A 17115-nucleotide genomic window follows, 5' to 3' on the forward strand; every position below is an offset into this window, starting at 1 on the left:
TTGCCAATGAGGAATATAGTAAAGAAGTTCAAGGCACCTTTAACAACCTGGTGTTTATCCTAAAACCTGCAGCAAATTGAAGTACAGTCGATGGTCGTGGGCCCAGCGAATCAACCTGGGAGCTTGCCCTGCATTTGGGGCTTCTTTCAGCTGAAAAAGAGTATGATTTGCAGAAGATTCACCCTATAGACCATGGTGAAATGGAGGTCTACAGAAAGTACCTCTGAATCCCAGAAGAGCTCTTGGGGTGACACTGGCACACCCGCCAAAGTTAGACATGGGGTCTGTCAGGGGAGAATGAGTTTGATTTGACTTCCCAGCCATGAGCTAATCGGTGCCATCTGGAGACCACTGACAGAAACAGTTGCTTCCACCCAGTACACGGAATGCCCCAAAGCATGTATTGTGCGTTTAATAAGTGATGACTTCTCTGTTAACAATTCATTATCTTGTGATGCATTGTTATTCTTGCCTCATTTTCTTAAGAAGTGTTAATTTTATGTGTAGTGAGTGTTTTTGTATGTTTTAAATTGTGAATGAAACTAAATCCAAGGAATATTGAGCTTTAAGTAATCTTATGACAAATTTAATTGCTTAATTTCTATCATCTTCCAAATTAACTTGATAAGTATACTTTAGCTGGTTTTTTAGCAGTATTTTTAACATTAAATTACCACTTATCAGATTGCTTGGTTTTGAGTTTAACTGTATATTCACAGAACCAATCTCAAATCAGCTTTTCTTTGCTGGTATCTGACAAACTATTTTCAGAATTTCATGCCTTTAATATTTTCACATAAACATAATTCTTTTGTCAAAATGGCAAGGGAGGGTTTTTTCCCTTCATACAGAGCACCGAATAGTCAAAGGTGATACTTTGAACTGTTGAAATACCAGATTTATATGTTATTCAGTCTTAATGTGTTATTTGTAGGTTCTAAGTAGACTTTTCTACTTACAACATGAGAGTTAAGGCAACTGAAGGGACTTAGAAGCTTCGAGGGGTTCTTTTTGGGGGTTTTTTTTTAAATTGAAGTACAGTTGATTTACAGAGTTGTGTTAGTTTCAGGTGTCCAGCAAAGTGATTCAGTTATCCATATATATATCTATTCTTTTTCAGATTCATTTCCATTATAAGTTATTACAAGATATGGTTGTACTGAATATGGTTCCTTGTGATAAATAGTAGGTCCTTGTTTATCTGTTTTATATATAGTAAAGTATATCTGTTAATCCCAAACTCTTAATTTATCCCTCCCCCTTAGAAGCTTTGTTTTTGCAACCAGTTAATTTACCATATGAATTTTTAAAAATAGTAATGTGTACAGATTCTTTGTTCAAATACTCAACTGCAAATTTATTAAGACTGTTATGTATGTATGTAATGAGATTGAGAAAATAAAAGGAATCTTTGTGATAATAATAAATCAGTTGGACATGGTCTTACTCTAAACAGGAACCTGTATGCAGGTACAGCAGGTTGGGGGTAAGAACTGCTTTGGTACAGGCTGTGGTCTCTAATGAGAGAGGGAGATAAATTGTGTTGGGGAGGAATCTTGGAACCCTTTATGAGAGTTGATGACCAGAAGAGGTCTTTGAAGGATAGGAACCTGTTACTTAAAACTGTGCAGTGATACTGGAGTGAGGGGTTGGGACAGATGACAACAGATAATCAGAAACTGAATTCGAGTATGTAAGTCCATGATCCCAGTGATGAGACCTTCTCTGTCTACAGCTACTGGTACCTTTCTGAGGAGACATTGGCCACAGTAGCTTGGCCCCAGGTGTTGTCATATGTGACCGTTTCTTCTCCTGTTTCCTTTCAAGGAGATCTCTTTGCTGCCACTTTCCTCATTAAGAATGGGTCCCTTGTCAATGCTGCGACGTTGGGTGCCCAGGAGACACCATTGCACCTTGTGGCATCATACAGTTCAAAGAAGCACTCAGCAGATGTGATGTCCGAGATGGCGCAGATTGCAGAGGCCCTGCTGCAGGCTGGTGCCAACCCCAACATGCAGGACAGCAAGGGCAGGTCAGTTGGGGAGCAGGTCGACCGCTCAGCACTATTCCCAGATTGTTATTTTATGGCGGCATGTAACTAGCAGGTGGTGGCACTTCGTGGTTTTTTTCAGTTGAGCATGATTCAGTCTGAATTTTATTGAAGTCACAAACATTGATTTGTTTTGCAAATGAGAGAGATGACTAAAGCCAGAGGCATTTGGGGAAACCATTTCCATCCTAGGTAACTGAGGTCCTTGGATTTTTAAGCAACTTCTGTCATCCCCAGAGTGGTCATCCAGTCCAGCTCCTTCTTCCAGCATCTTTGGTAGAGTTAGTTGGATCCTTTGAAGAAGAGGAGTGCGTTTCTCTCAAAGCAATCCGGTTTATTTCTGTGAGGTCTACTTTGGGGGAAATTCTCTGTATTAAACCCAATTCTAACTTCTCATAAACACTCCCGCCTTAGACAGTGTCTGCTCAGTTTGCCCTCTTCTCCCGCAGCACAACCCTTTGCAGAGTTGACAGTGGTTGTCATGTTCCTTTTGCCCCTTCCGCAGGAATACTTGGTTTAGAGTCTAAGAAAGGGCTGCTTGTCTTTGGGACAACAGTGTGGGAGGCATGGAAGAGGACTTAAGCCACCTGAGTCACCAACACAAGTGGGACCCACTTTTTATCATAGCAGCTCAGTATTTTATACCTTTGAGGAACCGTCTCAGAAAATAACTGTGAAGCCGTCAGGATAGGAAAACAGATTTGTGTAATGGATAAATTACTTAAATAAGGTGGATCTCCATGAACTCAATGTAATATGATAATTACCTTATTTACCAAATAATTGCATTCTTGTTTTTTCTTCTGGTCATTCCTTAATTTTCCCCCCCAACCGTCATAGACTGTAGCATTCTGAACCTCTGAGCTAGATGCTAGCCGGGGGCCCCTGTGCTCTGTGGTGGCAGTCTTCCTCGGGGCACACGAGGGCTAAAGTGAAGCCATGGAGAGCAGTTCAGTGCCATTCTAATCAATTCCCACTGTTGCCACTCAGAATGTGTTTTGAGTGTAAGAGAGAATTATGGGAAGAAAAAAATTTCTTTTCAGAATCGTGGACGGTAAGTAGGGGAGAATAGGCATTCCTATGGCAGAAACTACTGTTTTAGAAACATGAGTATGTGCACATTCAGTGAGGGTCAGGATCTCATTGGAGAGTATTTTGGTATCTCTTCCTTTTATTGATTCTTGTCCGTTTGGCTACTGAATAAATTATAACATCTAATCTAATCCTTTTTCATTCGTTGATGCTTGGTCATGGTTTTGGAAAACTGTTTGCCAGGGATACAAAAAGACACTGTTGGCAGAAATGTGGAACTTGTTGCAGATTCTAGTCACCTCCTGCTATGAGTAGTCCTGAACTGCCCCGTCCTGAGTTGATGCCTCCTTTTTTTCTTCTTGCAGGACTCCCTTACACTTGTCCATCATGGCCAGGAACGAATACGTGTTCAATCAGTTGCTGCAGTGTAAACAGTACGTAGGGAGACGTGGAGAAACGAAAAAGCAGTTGTGAGGGTGGGATTGTGAGTGAAAAATAATTCTCCTAAAATACCTTTTAGCACTATCAACTTTACTAAGTAAAAGTAAAATAAAAAATTGTCATTCACAAAAGTATAGAGGGAAAGAATGTGGCTGTTGGCAGTACAGAGTGCCAGAAGACGATTGTATTTGCTGTTTGCATTGCTTCCTCATTTCAGGTTAGATTTAGAGCTGAAGGACCATGAGGGCAGCACCGCTCTGTGGCTTGCAGTGCAGTACATCACCGTGTCTTCCGACCAGTCCGTAAACCCCTTCGAAGACCTCCCCGTGGTAAATGGGACCTCATTTGATGAAAACAGCTTTGCGGCCAGACTCATTCAGCGTGGCAGCAATACCAATGCACCTGATACAGTAACAGGTAAAGCACAGATTCCCGAAGTGCCGATGCTCAGTCTGGAGACTCCATGAAATACTGTGTCAGTGATTTCACCAGAAATTTAGAAACTGGATGACATGCTCTTACAAAATTATTTTGTATTTAATTTTAATTATAGTAAAAGTCTGATCTTGTGCTTCAGAAAACTTAGCCAGACTCTAAGTTATATCCTTTTGGCTGAAACACTTCTATTTATTTAATGCAGTGAGTTTTAGTCTTCTTGAACTCAGAACTCTTTTTACCCTCTTAAAAATTATATCCTAAAGAGCTTTTTGTTTAAGAGGGTATCTTTGATATTCACCATGTTAGAAATTAAAGCTGAGAAATTTTTAAAAGATATATTAATTAATAATAACAACAACAAATCATTTTATGTTAACATGAAACATTTTTTATGAAGAATAATTTTCAAAACAAAATTTAGTTGAAAGATTAACTGGTTTCTGATATCTGCATCTGTATTCAATCTTTTGAGATATTTTGTTTTCATTAAAGAAAGTACACCCCCTCACACGGTTACGTAGTTGGAAGAGGGAGGCGTATTTTAAGAGCCTTTTCAGGTAATTGTGGATATATTACTTTGATACTGCAAGCAAAATTTATCAAGGGGTAATTTCTCTAAAGTTAGTTTCAGTGTGGAATCTGAAACTATATTAATGAAATTTTTATACTCTGTTATATTAAAATTTATGGTCTGTTCGTGCTTTAAATGGATTTTTTCTCTTCATGATTTTGTAACATCATGCCTTAGTCATTTGGAAAGCCTTGGTTCACTGAGTTATGCAGATCTTCAAAATGTTCATTTATTTTAGAATCACATTTATTAATATCACCACTGATCTCTCAGAAGAATCTTTCAGTCTTGAGGAACTTAGAGTTGCAGATAAAAGTTTTCCAAAATTCTAATTTTCGCTTGTAAGGTCAAATTTTATCATTTGGTAGAAATAGTGTACTTAATTGGGTTATCAAAGAGTGAGACATGTAAGAGACTGATTCTGTGTTGTATGAGAGTTGAATGTCAGACTGTACAGATACAGGTTTTATAGAAATTTGGCGTGTGCTTGAAAAGAGTGTGCATTCTTTAATCGAAAGATGCATGTAGCGTTCTCTATATGCCCAGTAAATCAACATGTTCATTATGCTGTTCAGGTCTTACTCATTTGCTTACTCATTAACTTTTGGACTCCTTGATCCGTCAGTTTCTGGGAGGCACATTAAAAATGTTCGCTTTGATTATGGGTTTGTCTATTTTTCTTGCTAGTTCTGTCAATTTTACATTATATACCTTGCGTTTTAATTCAAGTTCAGGATTATTATTTTTTCCTTGTTCCAGTTTTCATGCACATGTAATAACCTTAGTCCACTGTTTTTCAACATATCAGTAAATGCTTTAGCAGTTGCAGGGTGCATCTTTGTTCTATAGGGAGGTGTATGATTTATGCCTTGTCTGTACCAGAATGACTTCAGAAGTGAAAATGGGACTTTTTTATTAGGAGTCTCTAAATTAGAATGACTCTCACGTAGGCGTGGAACCACGTTATCTGAGGGAAAAGGAAAGAACGGCGTGGAAACAAAGCAGTGCTCTGTCGGTTGCTTCACCTTATTTTTACTCCTGGTATTTAATTTAATATGAGTTTTCAAATAGCATAGCTGTAGAAAATAATATTTTGTGTTTATCCAGAAAGGAAATGGATTTTAATAGAAAGAGAAAACATTGCTCTGGGGGTTAAAACTGTTTTGAGGGGAAAAGAGAAAATTTTTTGTTTTTTTCTTTCTTAGATTTTTATTTAGAAAAGAGTGATGGTGCTAAGCTAAACATTTCTAAGCCAAGAACAAACATACTTAAGGCTCTAGGAGTAAAAGTGAGGTATTTAAGGAGCATTTTCTAGTAGAACTTCAGCTTACAGTGTCTTCAAAATGGTCATCTAGCCCAGAGGTTCTCAGACAGAGATGACTCCCTGACCCGTATCGCCCGAGGGACACTTGGCAAATCTGCAGACATTTCATTGCGGCAGTAAGGTCGAGAGTGCTACTGGCATCTAGTGGGGAGAAGCCGGTGGTGCCACTAAATATTACACAGTGTACAGAGCAAACTCCTCACAACAAAGAATTATCTGGCCCAGGATGTCAGTAGCACTGCTGTTGAGAAATCGTGTTCTAACCAACCCTGGTAAAGAGTCATAACTTACCTCTGGTCCCAGGTGGTGGCTAGTGGCAAACCCAGGTAAGAGTGAGTGTCTTCTGACTTCCAGACCAAGTCTTTGCTCCACCCAGGCTCCTCTTAGTCTCTGTGTCCACATACAGAGAGGGCCTGTGTGGACTTAAATGGTACCTACTTCCGGTGTGGACTTGTCAGTAGTGAAAGGTGGTGGGGCGGGACAGGATGTGGTGCCGCGGGGAACTTGACCTTATTTTTATGCAAATAGAAGAGTGACTATGCCCATTTTCTCCTAGGAAATTGCTTACTGCAGCGGGCAGCTGAAGCAGGAAATGAGGCCGCAGCTCTTTTCCTGGCAACCAATGGCGCCCACGTCAACCACAGAAACAAGTGGGTAAGTGTGGCAGGACAGCCAGGCGAAGCAGTTTTGGTCTGTGGAAGAATTGGCAGTGGTGGACGGGTAGATGAAACAGAATACATTTATTTTTCAGTTTTTGTCAAAATAATACATATGCATTGTTAAAAAATCAGAGTGTAACAGATGCTTTTATCCTAAAATACAGGTTTGATTGATTTATCTAGCAACCATTTCTTAAGCATTTGTGGTATGTCAGGTCCTAAACAATGTACTGTGGACTTCATGGTCTAATAGTGATTGGCAAACGTGGACACAGAAACCTACCATGATATATCTTAATTTTTTTAAAATAACATTTCGCATTTGCTGAGGTTTTCCTGTGTGAATGCTTATTTAGTCTTTATCTGAAGCTAAGGCAGATGGTACAGTGTTACAATGAAACGATAGCCTTTCGGGTTGGACATTCCTGGATTTACCAGATTTCCCATTTCCCATCCTGCCATATGTAGTCTTAGGCAAGTTACTTCTTAACTTCAGTTCTCATCTATAAAGTGGGGTGAACACTGATTTCATAAGGTGTGGTTAAGATAAAAAGAAATGATTTATATAAGTAATTTTCAGCATAACATCTGGGACATTAGATACTAAGTGATAGTTATTTTTACTTTATTATTTTCACATAGAGAAGATGTGCTTGAGATCACATTTATTGTACAACTCCTTTGTGCTAGGAGCTTTAAGGTTATTATCCCTTTCAGTGCTCACAGTGGACCAAGAAGTGGCATGTGTTGAAGAGACATTTCCAGCATCTATAAGTCCTTCATTTCAGGGTAAAGAACCTTGAGGTTTTGAGAAGTTAAGTGGCTCGTAAATAATGGAGCCACTATTAAGACTCAGGCACTTGAATGTGTAGTTGCATTCTCTCTCAGCAGCGCTGGGCAGGCAGTAAATGGCACGCTTGGAGTATGAGACATACCAGAGTGTCTTGGAAGCGCAGGGGAGAGGACCACACCATTTGTTTCCACCATGCAATTTACTAATCTGTCTGCACCTACACCCACACCAGGCCTGCTCTCCAGCTGGAAGGATGCACGTCCCTGTACGCACCAGCGGCTGGTTTCTTGGCTTTGCTCCTGCCATTGTGTCTCTGCTTCTGTCTGTCTCCTGTTTCATCAGTTCTGCCCACTGTTCATTTCTAGTAGCATACTGCTGTGCTCTGCTGTCTCTCAAGTCTAAAAAACCCTCCCTTAAGCCCACGTTGTCTACCAGTTGTTCCTTCTCTGATACCATTCATAGCAAAATGGGGTGAAACCTTAAGATGCAGCGGCACAGAGGAGACTTGACTTGAGAGCAAGTGAGAATGACACCAGAGAAGGGTCTGGAACGCTGGTTTAAAGTCTTTTGACTTTGTCCTGTGGGAAGAGAAAGTCCATAGACGTAGAAAAGCAGTACAAGCATATTAGAGTTGAGAAAGCTGGGGGCAGCTGGCGAGGTGGAAGTACCAGTAAGGTCCAGGTTGGAGCCAGACGGGAATCGTCCAGACAAGCAGTGGCCTTTCCTGACTTCTGATACTGGATTGGGACCCAACAGGTTGGATTTCAGAAGAATTGTAGAATGACAGTCAACAGGACACGCCTCTGTGGCTCTCAGAAGCAAGGGCAGGAGAGGTGTTAAGACTTGTGTCGGACCCGAGAAGAGAAGGAAAGGACTGGCTAGGTGGGCTGTGGTGAGAGTGGATTCAGTTTTGTGGTGGTTGAACTGCTTTTTAAGCAATCAGATGGGGGAATCCTGCAGTTAATGGGAGAACTGGATGCAAAACCAGGGTGGAGAGAGTTTTAGAGTGGGTTTGAGAGTGCCCTGTGTGTAGATCCTGGGGGATGTCGTGGGCGGAGATGAGAACACCCAGGGAGGATGTCAGGAAGAAGGGCTGGAGCAGAAGGTAGCCCCGAGGAGGAGGCTCCCAGCCCGATTGTGATGTGGCTCTGTGGGGAGGGGTGAGGAGGGAAGGGGGCATGTGGAGGGAAGGGAGTGAAAGAGCCAAATCCTTATCACACGATGAAATCACAGTGGTAGGACCCACGGGGAATCCCGCACCCGGAAAATCAAGATGCAGTAATAAAACCATGTTAGATAGAAATGTGGAGACTACAAAGCCCAGCTCAAAGAGTTCAAAGAGGTTCCCTCTGGAAAAGAATATTTTTAGGAAAGAGGAGGTGGGATCTTGCTATTTTTCAAAGCCAGCCTTGTGTGTAGAGTTCTTGGACTCTTTAAACAATGAGTTTGTATAACTTTGATAGGAGCTGGTGCAGAGCAATGTGTTCAAGTTGTTCCCATTTGTTTGGGTGAAAAGATCCTGTGAGTGTGCATGCATGCGTGTGTGTACACATACATATATTCACACACACATATACACATACGTGTGTATATGTCTTTCTGTGAGTATTCCATCGCTGGAGATAAACCTGAAACTGGTAATAACGGTTCCTTTAAGGGAGGAGGATTGGGTGGTGGGGGCACGGCTTGAAGGGAAGCTTCTTTTCACTGTGTATGCTTGTACCTCTTGAATATTGAATCAAGTACCAATAATAACAATTTAAAATGTTTTTAATTTTAAGAAGTAGGCGAAGGAGGGCTTGATCAGAGTTCAAGATGAGGTTGATAAGAGCTGGTCAGAGAAGCAGGGTGTTGGTGTGCTGGTGGGGGTCAAAGAGATGTGATGGCTGACGACCGCACTGCTTCTCTGGGGCCGTGAGTGTGAGGCTTTTCCAGTGTCTACAGTGTTTATTTTAGTGACACCTGGAGGCCATCTGTTGTTGTTTAATGATGATATGTGATTTTTATAATTAGCAAAATAGTTATAAAAACAGTGAAGTGTGGAAATGCAGAAGAGTGGGAGCCAGGGCGTTTGGAAGGTGCTTGGAAAGGCATGGAAGGAGCTAAGGATGGCGGCACAGGGGAAGGGAAGGAGAGGAGATGGTGAGGAGTGGGGCAGAAGTCATGGAGCCGGTGACAGGATGAGCGGAGGGCTGCGCCTGGCGCTGGGGGCCCGAGTTTCCACACATAGTCTGTCTTCATCCCTTTGTGACTGAAAGTGCTCTGACTGGGGCCGCTTGCTTCCTTTTAGGGAGAAACCCCGTTGCACACAGCCTGTCGGCACGGCCTGGCCAACCTCACCACAGAGCTCCTGCAGCAGGGGGCCAACCCAAACCTGCAGACGGAGGAGGCCCTGCCGTCGCCAAAGGAGGGTGCATCCCTGCCCAGCTCCACAGACAGCGTCTACCTGCAGACGCCACTGCACTTGGCGATTGCCTATAATCATCCAGATGTCGTGTCTGTCATCCTGGAGCAGAAAGGTGGGTAGGGGGAATTCCTGCCCATTGCTGTGACCTTTCAGCAGTGGTTTTAAGCAGTTAATGACCGAGTTGATGTCCCTTTGAGGTCAAACCAGATAAGCATGTAGTCTGGCTCCAAGCCCCTGTGTTTCCCTCTGTACATTTTCAGGCTGAGGCCTGCCTACTTCACTTGCTTGGTTAAGGTGTTAGGACCCCCGACCACTCCTCTCTTATTTCAGGGCATTTCCCAGGCCACTTTGGTGTGGGTCAGACAGAGCTTTGCCTTGGCGTGAGCAGTCTTTGAGAACCCTGCTGCGGAGGTCTTCCATGAGCCAGTCGACCCCGTCACCTGCCTCTGCACCTCCCTGGCAGGTGGACCCTGAGAGAGGAGCCAGAAGGGGGGCCAGGGGAAGCCCCTGGAAGGCGGGAGGCCCATTTCCCTCAGAAGGCCGCCTTCTGGTTTTTCTCTTTCCTGCCCTGAAATGTGTTTTGCTCTTGCCTGCATTCTTGTTGAGGCCAGCATTTTTATTGTGCTTGTGAAAGGGAGTAGGCTGTGCCTTTTTCTTAGCCTCACAGGAGCTGTAAGATGGTAGGACTCACTTGTGTTAGGAAATCTTTGCCAGGGCATTGTTTTCATTCTCTTTTCAGTCATCAAGTAATTTATGTGTGTTTCCATAGTGGAGTCTGTTTTCCTTTTGTGAAGATTCAGTGTTTCAACCTTTAAAAACATTCATTTTCCTCACAAGCTTCACTCCAGAATATCAAAAGTCTGGGCTTCCACTCCCCACAAGAAGATTTATCCATTCTCTTTGTATAGAAATCATCAGTAAGTCAGTTTGAAACTGAGCTCGTATTCTCTGGAGTACCTTAAATGTGATTCATAGGATGGTGAAATCAAGTGTTCTTTTCCTTTTAAAAAATTTAGCTAATGCTCTTCATGCCACCAACAACTTGCAAATTATTCCGGACTTCAGCCTCAAGGATTCCCGAGACCAGACTGTGCTGGGCCTGGCACTGTGGACTGGTAAGGCGGTGCCAGAGGCTGCTGATACCTGCAGACAGACAGATGTCAGAGGGTGGGTGTGTGAGGGAGGGAGGGAAGTGAAAGGGTTGGAGCTAATCATTTGCTGTAAAATAACCTTTCCATTTGGGTTAAGCCAGGAATAGCCAGTGGAAAGCTGTTGGCTTGGAGAGCTTGAGAAGGGGTGTTTGTTGCAGTAAGGGGTTGAGGAAGTGGGAGAGGCTGAGCCCGTGTCATTCAGGGCTGGTCTGTTTCGCAGGCATGCACACGATTGCAGCCCAGCTGCTGGGCTCTGGGGCTTGCATCAACGACACCATGTCGGACGGGCAGACCTTGCTGCACATGGCCATGCAGCGGCAGGACAGCAGGAGCGCGCTCTTCCTGCTGGAGCACCAGGCGGACATAAACGTCAGGTGGGCTGGACAGCACTCTACCGCAGCACCTTTAATTGAGGTGGTCCAAAAGCAGAGCCTTGCTTGTAGAAAATATTTTTGTAACTTGTTAAATAAGAGAAGGGAAATAATGACTCTGAAAAAATACCGATTCTGTGTTGTAAGTAAATGTAATCGTGGACTCAGAAGGGGTCTTGTACTTTGCCCTTATTTGAACCGTTCAAGACCAGAGCACAGTATGGCCCAAATCTCATCAAAAAGGGCAATCCGAAATCGATTGTTTAAGTAGGAAGTTCAGTTGTTATGAAGACCATTTCAACAAATGAGCTATCAAAAGTCTTGAGGGGGAAAAATAAAGAGATAAATTTTGTATTTTCTAAGGAATTTATCTTTATCTCCAATGTCAAGTGACCTAGAATGACTAAGTGGATGAAAGAAGTGTTTTGTCAAGTGGATAGTTGGGGTGGCATTTTATTCAGTTGCTATTAAACGCAGCTGTATACCTGTCCGATTTCAGCATGCTGGGATGTTGGTCAGTTATCTTCTGGGTGCAGTAGGATAGTGTGGCTATATTTTTTAAAGGCAGGAGGGACAGAGGCTATTGACAGGTTAAATTTCTCTGAAAGAATATTAATGAATGTGAGGGAAGTGTGTTTAAAGGATACAGTGGGCTCTGTCTCTGGAATGCCCGGAGGGACACCCTTTATCATTTGGCCCCAGCTACAACATTGGTTTTGGTGTGCGTGTACTAACAGGACTCAGGATGGGGAGACAGCCCTCCAGCTCGCCATCAGAAATCAGCTTCCGCTTGTAGTGGACGCCATATGCACCCGGGGCGCTGACATGTCCGTGCCCGACGAGAAGGGGAACCCCCCGCTGTGGCTGGCGTTGGCCAGTAACCTGGAGGACATCGCATCCACTCTGGTGAGACAAGAAGTGTCTCAGCTTCATCTCTGTTTACATGTGGGGATGTTTCGTGCCAGAGGTGCATTTGGTGCCTGCAAAGCAATCACAAAGAGCAGGAGAGCTGCCAAGTAACTAACTGGGTCCAGGACGAGCAGTTGAAAGTCATGTTAAATAAACTTGCAGTTCACTGTAGTCTTGCCAACACCTTTTCTTCGACTGTCTTTATCAAGTAAACTATCAAGAAGCATTTCCTCAGGGGCCTTCTGAGGTGGGGTAACTGGATGTAGGCTGCCCTCGCTATCACCATAGCGATAAGGTCTCAATCTCAGAAGACAAACGCCAAAAGTGGCAGCAACCCTGAAAGCTCATCTTGTTTGCTGAAGGCCCTGACATGTGACATTTAGGCATTTTGCACGTAGGGGTTTTCCCCAGTTGTTCTTGAGATTACTTGTGCATTACAGTTATATGTTACTGGGGCGTGTGAGTGTGTGTAGCTGGCACTTGTGTGTGTTTTCTGTCCCTTCTAAGACACAGGTCTAGAGGACACTAATCAAATGTATCTTTCTTTGATTTCTCAAGCCCATCTTGCAGCAGCTAAGTGCAAAAACTTGCAGTGAGCAGATTTTAATTAGTGTTTATAAAACTAATAAATGGTACAGATTAAAATAATTTTCAGTTAATTATCAACTGTCTCTTGCCAGAAAAATGGATCTAATGATGTGCGTAAGCTCAAAGATGGTAATAAAAATGTTCGCCTTTGCTAGGCAGTATTTGTGAGTGAGCCGTGTTCTCCTGCAGGTCAGACATGGTTGTGATGCCACGTGCTGGGGTCCAGGACCTAGCGGGTGCCTCCAGACCCTGCTGCACAGAGCCATTGATGAGAACAACGAGTCCATCGCCTGCTTTCTTATTCGCAGGTCCGAGAAGCCTAAGTATCCCTTTGAAAACTGGCTCATTTCTCATTTGCTCTAACTACGGCCTTGGCATGCCTGTAGCTGGCTTGACCTTCATCATGAGGGCTGCTAGGGGGTCACTGTTCTTCAAGTCAAGTCAGCCAGGGACTTACTCACTTTTAAGGAGAGGGGCTCATGTACCCACTTCAGAGAATCTGAAAGCTAAGCCAGCTTCCTGCTTTGGGAGCCATGCAGGTCACACAGTGCGACCAGGAGCGGGGGTGGAGGAACCGAACGGTCTCTGCATGGCTGCACCACGACTCCTGAGCCGGCACGGGCCCCGCAGCCTCCACGTGCAGGGTGTGCGGGAGGCGAGGTTATTCAGGAAACCTTCAGAGCGGTGATTCTCAAGCTTTCATAGCGTGCAGGTCCCCTGGGGAGCTATTAAGTGTTCTGATACCCAGATTACCCCCAGGACCATCTGCTGAAGAATCCGTGGGAGCGGGACCCAGATACCGGTATTTGAGGCCAAGGACCAAGGACTGCTGTCCGGGCAGCAGCGGCCTCCCTGCTGGGTGGGGTGAGGCTGCGGCTGTCCGCCTCGCAGCGTGCTCGTGCTTTCCCCCCGGGTTGGGGCATGGCTTCTGAAGCCTTCCCTTTACTTCCCCCTTCCTTTCAGTGGCTGTGATGTGAATAGTCCCAGACAACCTGGTGCTAATGGAGAAGGAGAGGAGGAGGCCAGAGATGGGCAGACCCCCTTGCACTTGGCAGCCTCCTGGGGGCTGGAGGAGACGATACAGTGTCTTCTGGAGTTTGGTGCCAATGTAAATGCACAGGTATGGAGAGTCTCTCTTTTCCAGGGAGGTGGGTGGTAACTCCAGGACCAGGGAAACCTCCTCTTACGGCAGGGGCCTCGCTGATTCTCTAGTCCCAGGCCTCTGCTTCACCCGGACGGGCACAAGGTGCAGACTGGTGAAGTGACTCTCTCTGTCGTGCAGCCTGTCTAGTTGTTTTAATGATTTCAGGCTAAGACTTTCCTTCTTTGTGTCTTGGTCCTTTCTACAAAGTGAGGAAGATTTGTTCAGTCAACTTTCCCTTACCCCCTGTCCCCATTAGTTAACAGATTTCCACTGAGAATTTGTTCTAGCCCCAGGCTGAGTACCGTGTTTAGGAAATTGTTCCAGTAGTTCAGTGGCGCATCCATGAGTTATATTCCTTGATGCTCTTCAGTGTTCCAGCCTGTGGAGGTTTGTGTGCTGCCCTGCAGCCAGATAAGCAGTGGTTTAACTTAGAGGTGAGGTTGACAACTTTTCTAAACCTAGTGTGTTCGTGGCTCTGGGTCACTGGAATGTGAGGGTAACGGGCAGTGGCTGTTGGTCACCTCAGTGTTTGGCCTCTTGAGATGCTGATTTCAAATACAGAGTGGCAGTATTGATTCTCAGAACCAAATTCAATTTAAAAGTTATTCCCCTCCATATTTTTCCTGGGTTTTAACTTCATTTAACTGGGCCTTGTCCCCATAGGATGCAGAAGGCAGAACGCCTGTCCACGTGGCCATCAGCAACCAACACGGCGTCATCATTCAGCTATTGATTTCTCACCCTGAGATCCACCTGAACGTACGAGACAGACAGGGCCTGACCCCCTTTGCCTGCGCCATGACCTACAAGAACAATAAGGCGGCTGAGGCCATCCTAAAACGAGAGTCTGGGGCTGCTGAGCAGGTGAGTGACCAACACCCCACATTCTCCACTGTGCCCTGGGCAGAGCAGAACCTGTTACATGGAGACTGAGCGAGTGCCACCAACTAATAAACAGGTCTCTTCTATATAAAGACATTTGTTTTGAATTTATACTCCCCTTTCTTAAAATGTGGCTGCTCTGCTGTCATGTGGGTTCTGGGAGGAGTTTGCCTGCCCTGCCCCACGCGTCAGCCCCGAGCTGGAGCCCCGTGTGGAAGGAAGCTGGGGCGGCTGGGCCCCGTGACAGGAGTTCTGTGGCCGGTACGACTGAGGTCGTCCTTTACTTTTGCTTGGTGGTTTGATTGCCCTAGTAATGAATGTCTTCAGAGGGTTTAAACGGTTTCATGGGAGTTGTTACCATCCAGCTCAGCAGGCTCAGTTGTCCTTGTTCTCTGTGGTTCTTCACCAGCTGCTGAATCTGGATGGCAAGCTGTTGACCTGGAACATCAGACTGGGTGGCAAATGACAGTAGCAACTGATCTGAGGCAGGAGCTGGGATGGGTTAGTTAAGTCAGTCCTCAGACACGTGAATCTCCATCCAGCACTTAGGACACTGCCAAGGTTTCTGAGTAGCCATTTATGAAGTTAAGATGGAAACCTGGGACCTGCACAAAAGTCCTGACATGAGTGAAGACTTTGCCCTGGTGCGTCCCAGGCTTCCGTACTTCCCTTTTCTTCAGCATTCGCCTGAGTGTCACTGACTCACGCAGGCGTTTCCTCACCCTTGCTCACGTGGGGTAGGATGCGCGTGAATGGACATAGTGATCTCACATCTCCCCATCTGGTGTGAAACCGGTGCTGTTGGTCCAAGTCCTTTGCAGACATGTTGCTGTGGCACCAGCACCTGTGTGTGTGTGTGAGAGAGAGAGAGACTGAGAACGTGTGTCTCCCTCACTTCCTGAGCCCTCATAATAATACGGCGGCTCTGGGTACGAGGATCCTCTGTGGTCTGATCTGCGTGATCTTTTGCCTGCTCCACTTCAGTGACAAAGTCTGACATACTGTTGGCGGCCTCCCTCACATGTATCCTGTAGCTCAGTAAAAGAGGAGACTTTCTGGAAATTTCTGAAGATTTGTTTGACTGCACAGGGGTCAGGTGGGCATTGCAGCTGTGGTGTTAGAATGCTGGGTGCTTGCTTTAGCCAAAGCAGGAGACTCCCAGGGCCGGTGTCCACCTTTGCCTTTCCCCGTGCATCCCAGTATTTTGGTGGATTCTTTTCTCTGTCCTTCAGGTTGTTTCCTTCTTGGCTTCCCAAGCCCACTCCTGCTGCAGGAGGATACCAGGGCAGCTTGGATCAGCTCCCTTTCTCCAACCACGTGGATGTGCCCATGTGCATAGACATGCAGAGTGGATCTGTAATGGGGGTGGGGGAATGTGGGTTTAGTGTTGGTTCTTGGGAGGGAGCTTCCTGGAACTGCAGGAGGACTACCCCGTGGCCTCTCCATCGGTCAGGGCAGCTCTCTGGTGCTCAAGAGGCACTCTTGCAGGGGGAGCCCGCTAATAATTTGCTTCCCACTTTTTGCTTTAGGTGGATAACAAGGGCCGGAATTTTCTTCACGTGGCAGTTCAGAACTCTGACATTGAAAGTGTCCTGTTCCTGATCAGTGTCCAAGCTAATGTGAATTCCAGAGTCCAGGATGCTTCCAAGTTGACCCCTTTGCACCTTGCTGTGCAAGCAGGCTCAGAGATTATTGTCCGCAATCTGGTGAGTGTCACTAAAACGTTACTGTGTGTAATGTGGACAAAGCCTGTTGCAGGGCACGTGCGGGCTCTCTCATCATAGGTGTTTGCCAGGTACTGTGAGAGGCCAGTGCGAATTTGGGGGGTGAGCCAGTACACTCGGGAAAGCAGGCGTGTCTGTGAGCAGCATGTCCTGAGTGCCCAGTGGGCTGTGTGGGCAGGCGGATGCTGGAGTGAGGCCTCGAGGGAAGGCAGAGGCAGGGTGGGAGCATCAAGGGAAGGGACGTCTGTTTCTGTTGTCTGCCTGCTCTGGATCAGGCTTTGCAGTGAGCTTGCTCTCCCTCTCACTCTTTTTTCATCAGTCTTTTTGGGGTTTTTTAAGATATAGTTGGCATACAACATTCAGTTAGTTTCAGGTGTATAACAGATTGATTCAATATTTGTATTTTTTTGCAGAGTGATCGCTACAATAAGTCTAGTTAACATCTGTCACCATATGTAGTTACAAAAACTTTTTTCTTATGAGGACTTTTAAATTTACTCTCTTAGCAACTTACAGATATACAGTAATACTCAGTTATTAACTGCAGTCACCATGTTGTACATTACATCTGCAGGACTTACTTATTTTGTAACTGAAAGTTTGTACCTTTTAACCACCTTCACCCATGTTG

The 17115-nt window shown here is 45.1% G+C and overlaps 1 protein-coding gene across 4 annotated transcripts in view; it reads left to right on the forward strand.

Annotated features, from left to right (window-relative positions):
* The window catches only part of ANKFY1 (ankyrin repeat and FYVE domain containing 1), a 73805-nt gene that overhangs the window by 45719 nt on the left and 10971 nt on the right, over positions 1 to 17115 (forward strand). For all 4 annotated transcript variants that reach the window (XM_006218845.4, XM_015251688.3, XM_015251689.3 and 1 more), the window contains 12 exons: positions 1828 to 2032; positions 3448 to 3516; positions 3741 to 3940; positions 6413 to 6510; positions 9599 to 9827; positions 10732 to 10830; positions 11087 to 11240; positions 11975 to 12143; positions 12924 to 13042; positions 13698 to 13854; positions 14542 to 14742; positions 16290 to 16466. In XM_006218845.4, the coding sequence (XP_006218907.1) occupies positions 1828 to 2032; positions 3448 to 3516; positions 3741 to 3940; positions 6413 to 6510; positions 9599 to 9827; positions 10732 to 10830; positions 11087 to 11240; positions 11975 to 12143; positions 12924 to 13042; positions 13698 to 13854; positions 14542 to 14742; positions 16290 to 16466 (1877 nt within the window). The remainder of the gene's footprint in view (positions 1 to 1827; positions 2033 to 3447; positions 3517 to 3740; positions 3941 to 6412; positions 6511 to 9598; positions 9828 to 10731; positions 10831 to 11086; positions 11241 to 11974; positions 12144 to 12923; positions 13043 to 13697; positions 13855 to 14541; positions 14743 to 16289; positions 16467 to 17115) is intronic.

This window comes from Vicugna pacos, chromosome 16 (assembly GCF_048564905.1).
Source record: "Vicugna pacos chromosome 16, VicPac4, whole genome shotgun sequence".
Classification (NCBI taxonomy): domain Eukaryota; kingdom Metazoa; phylum Chordata; class Mammalia; order Artiodactyla; family Camelidae; genus Vicugna; species Vicugna pacos.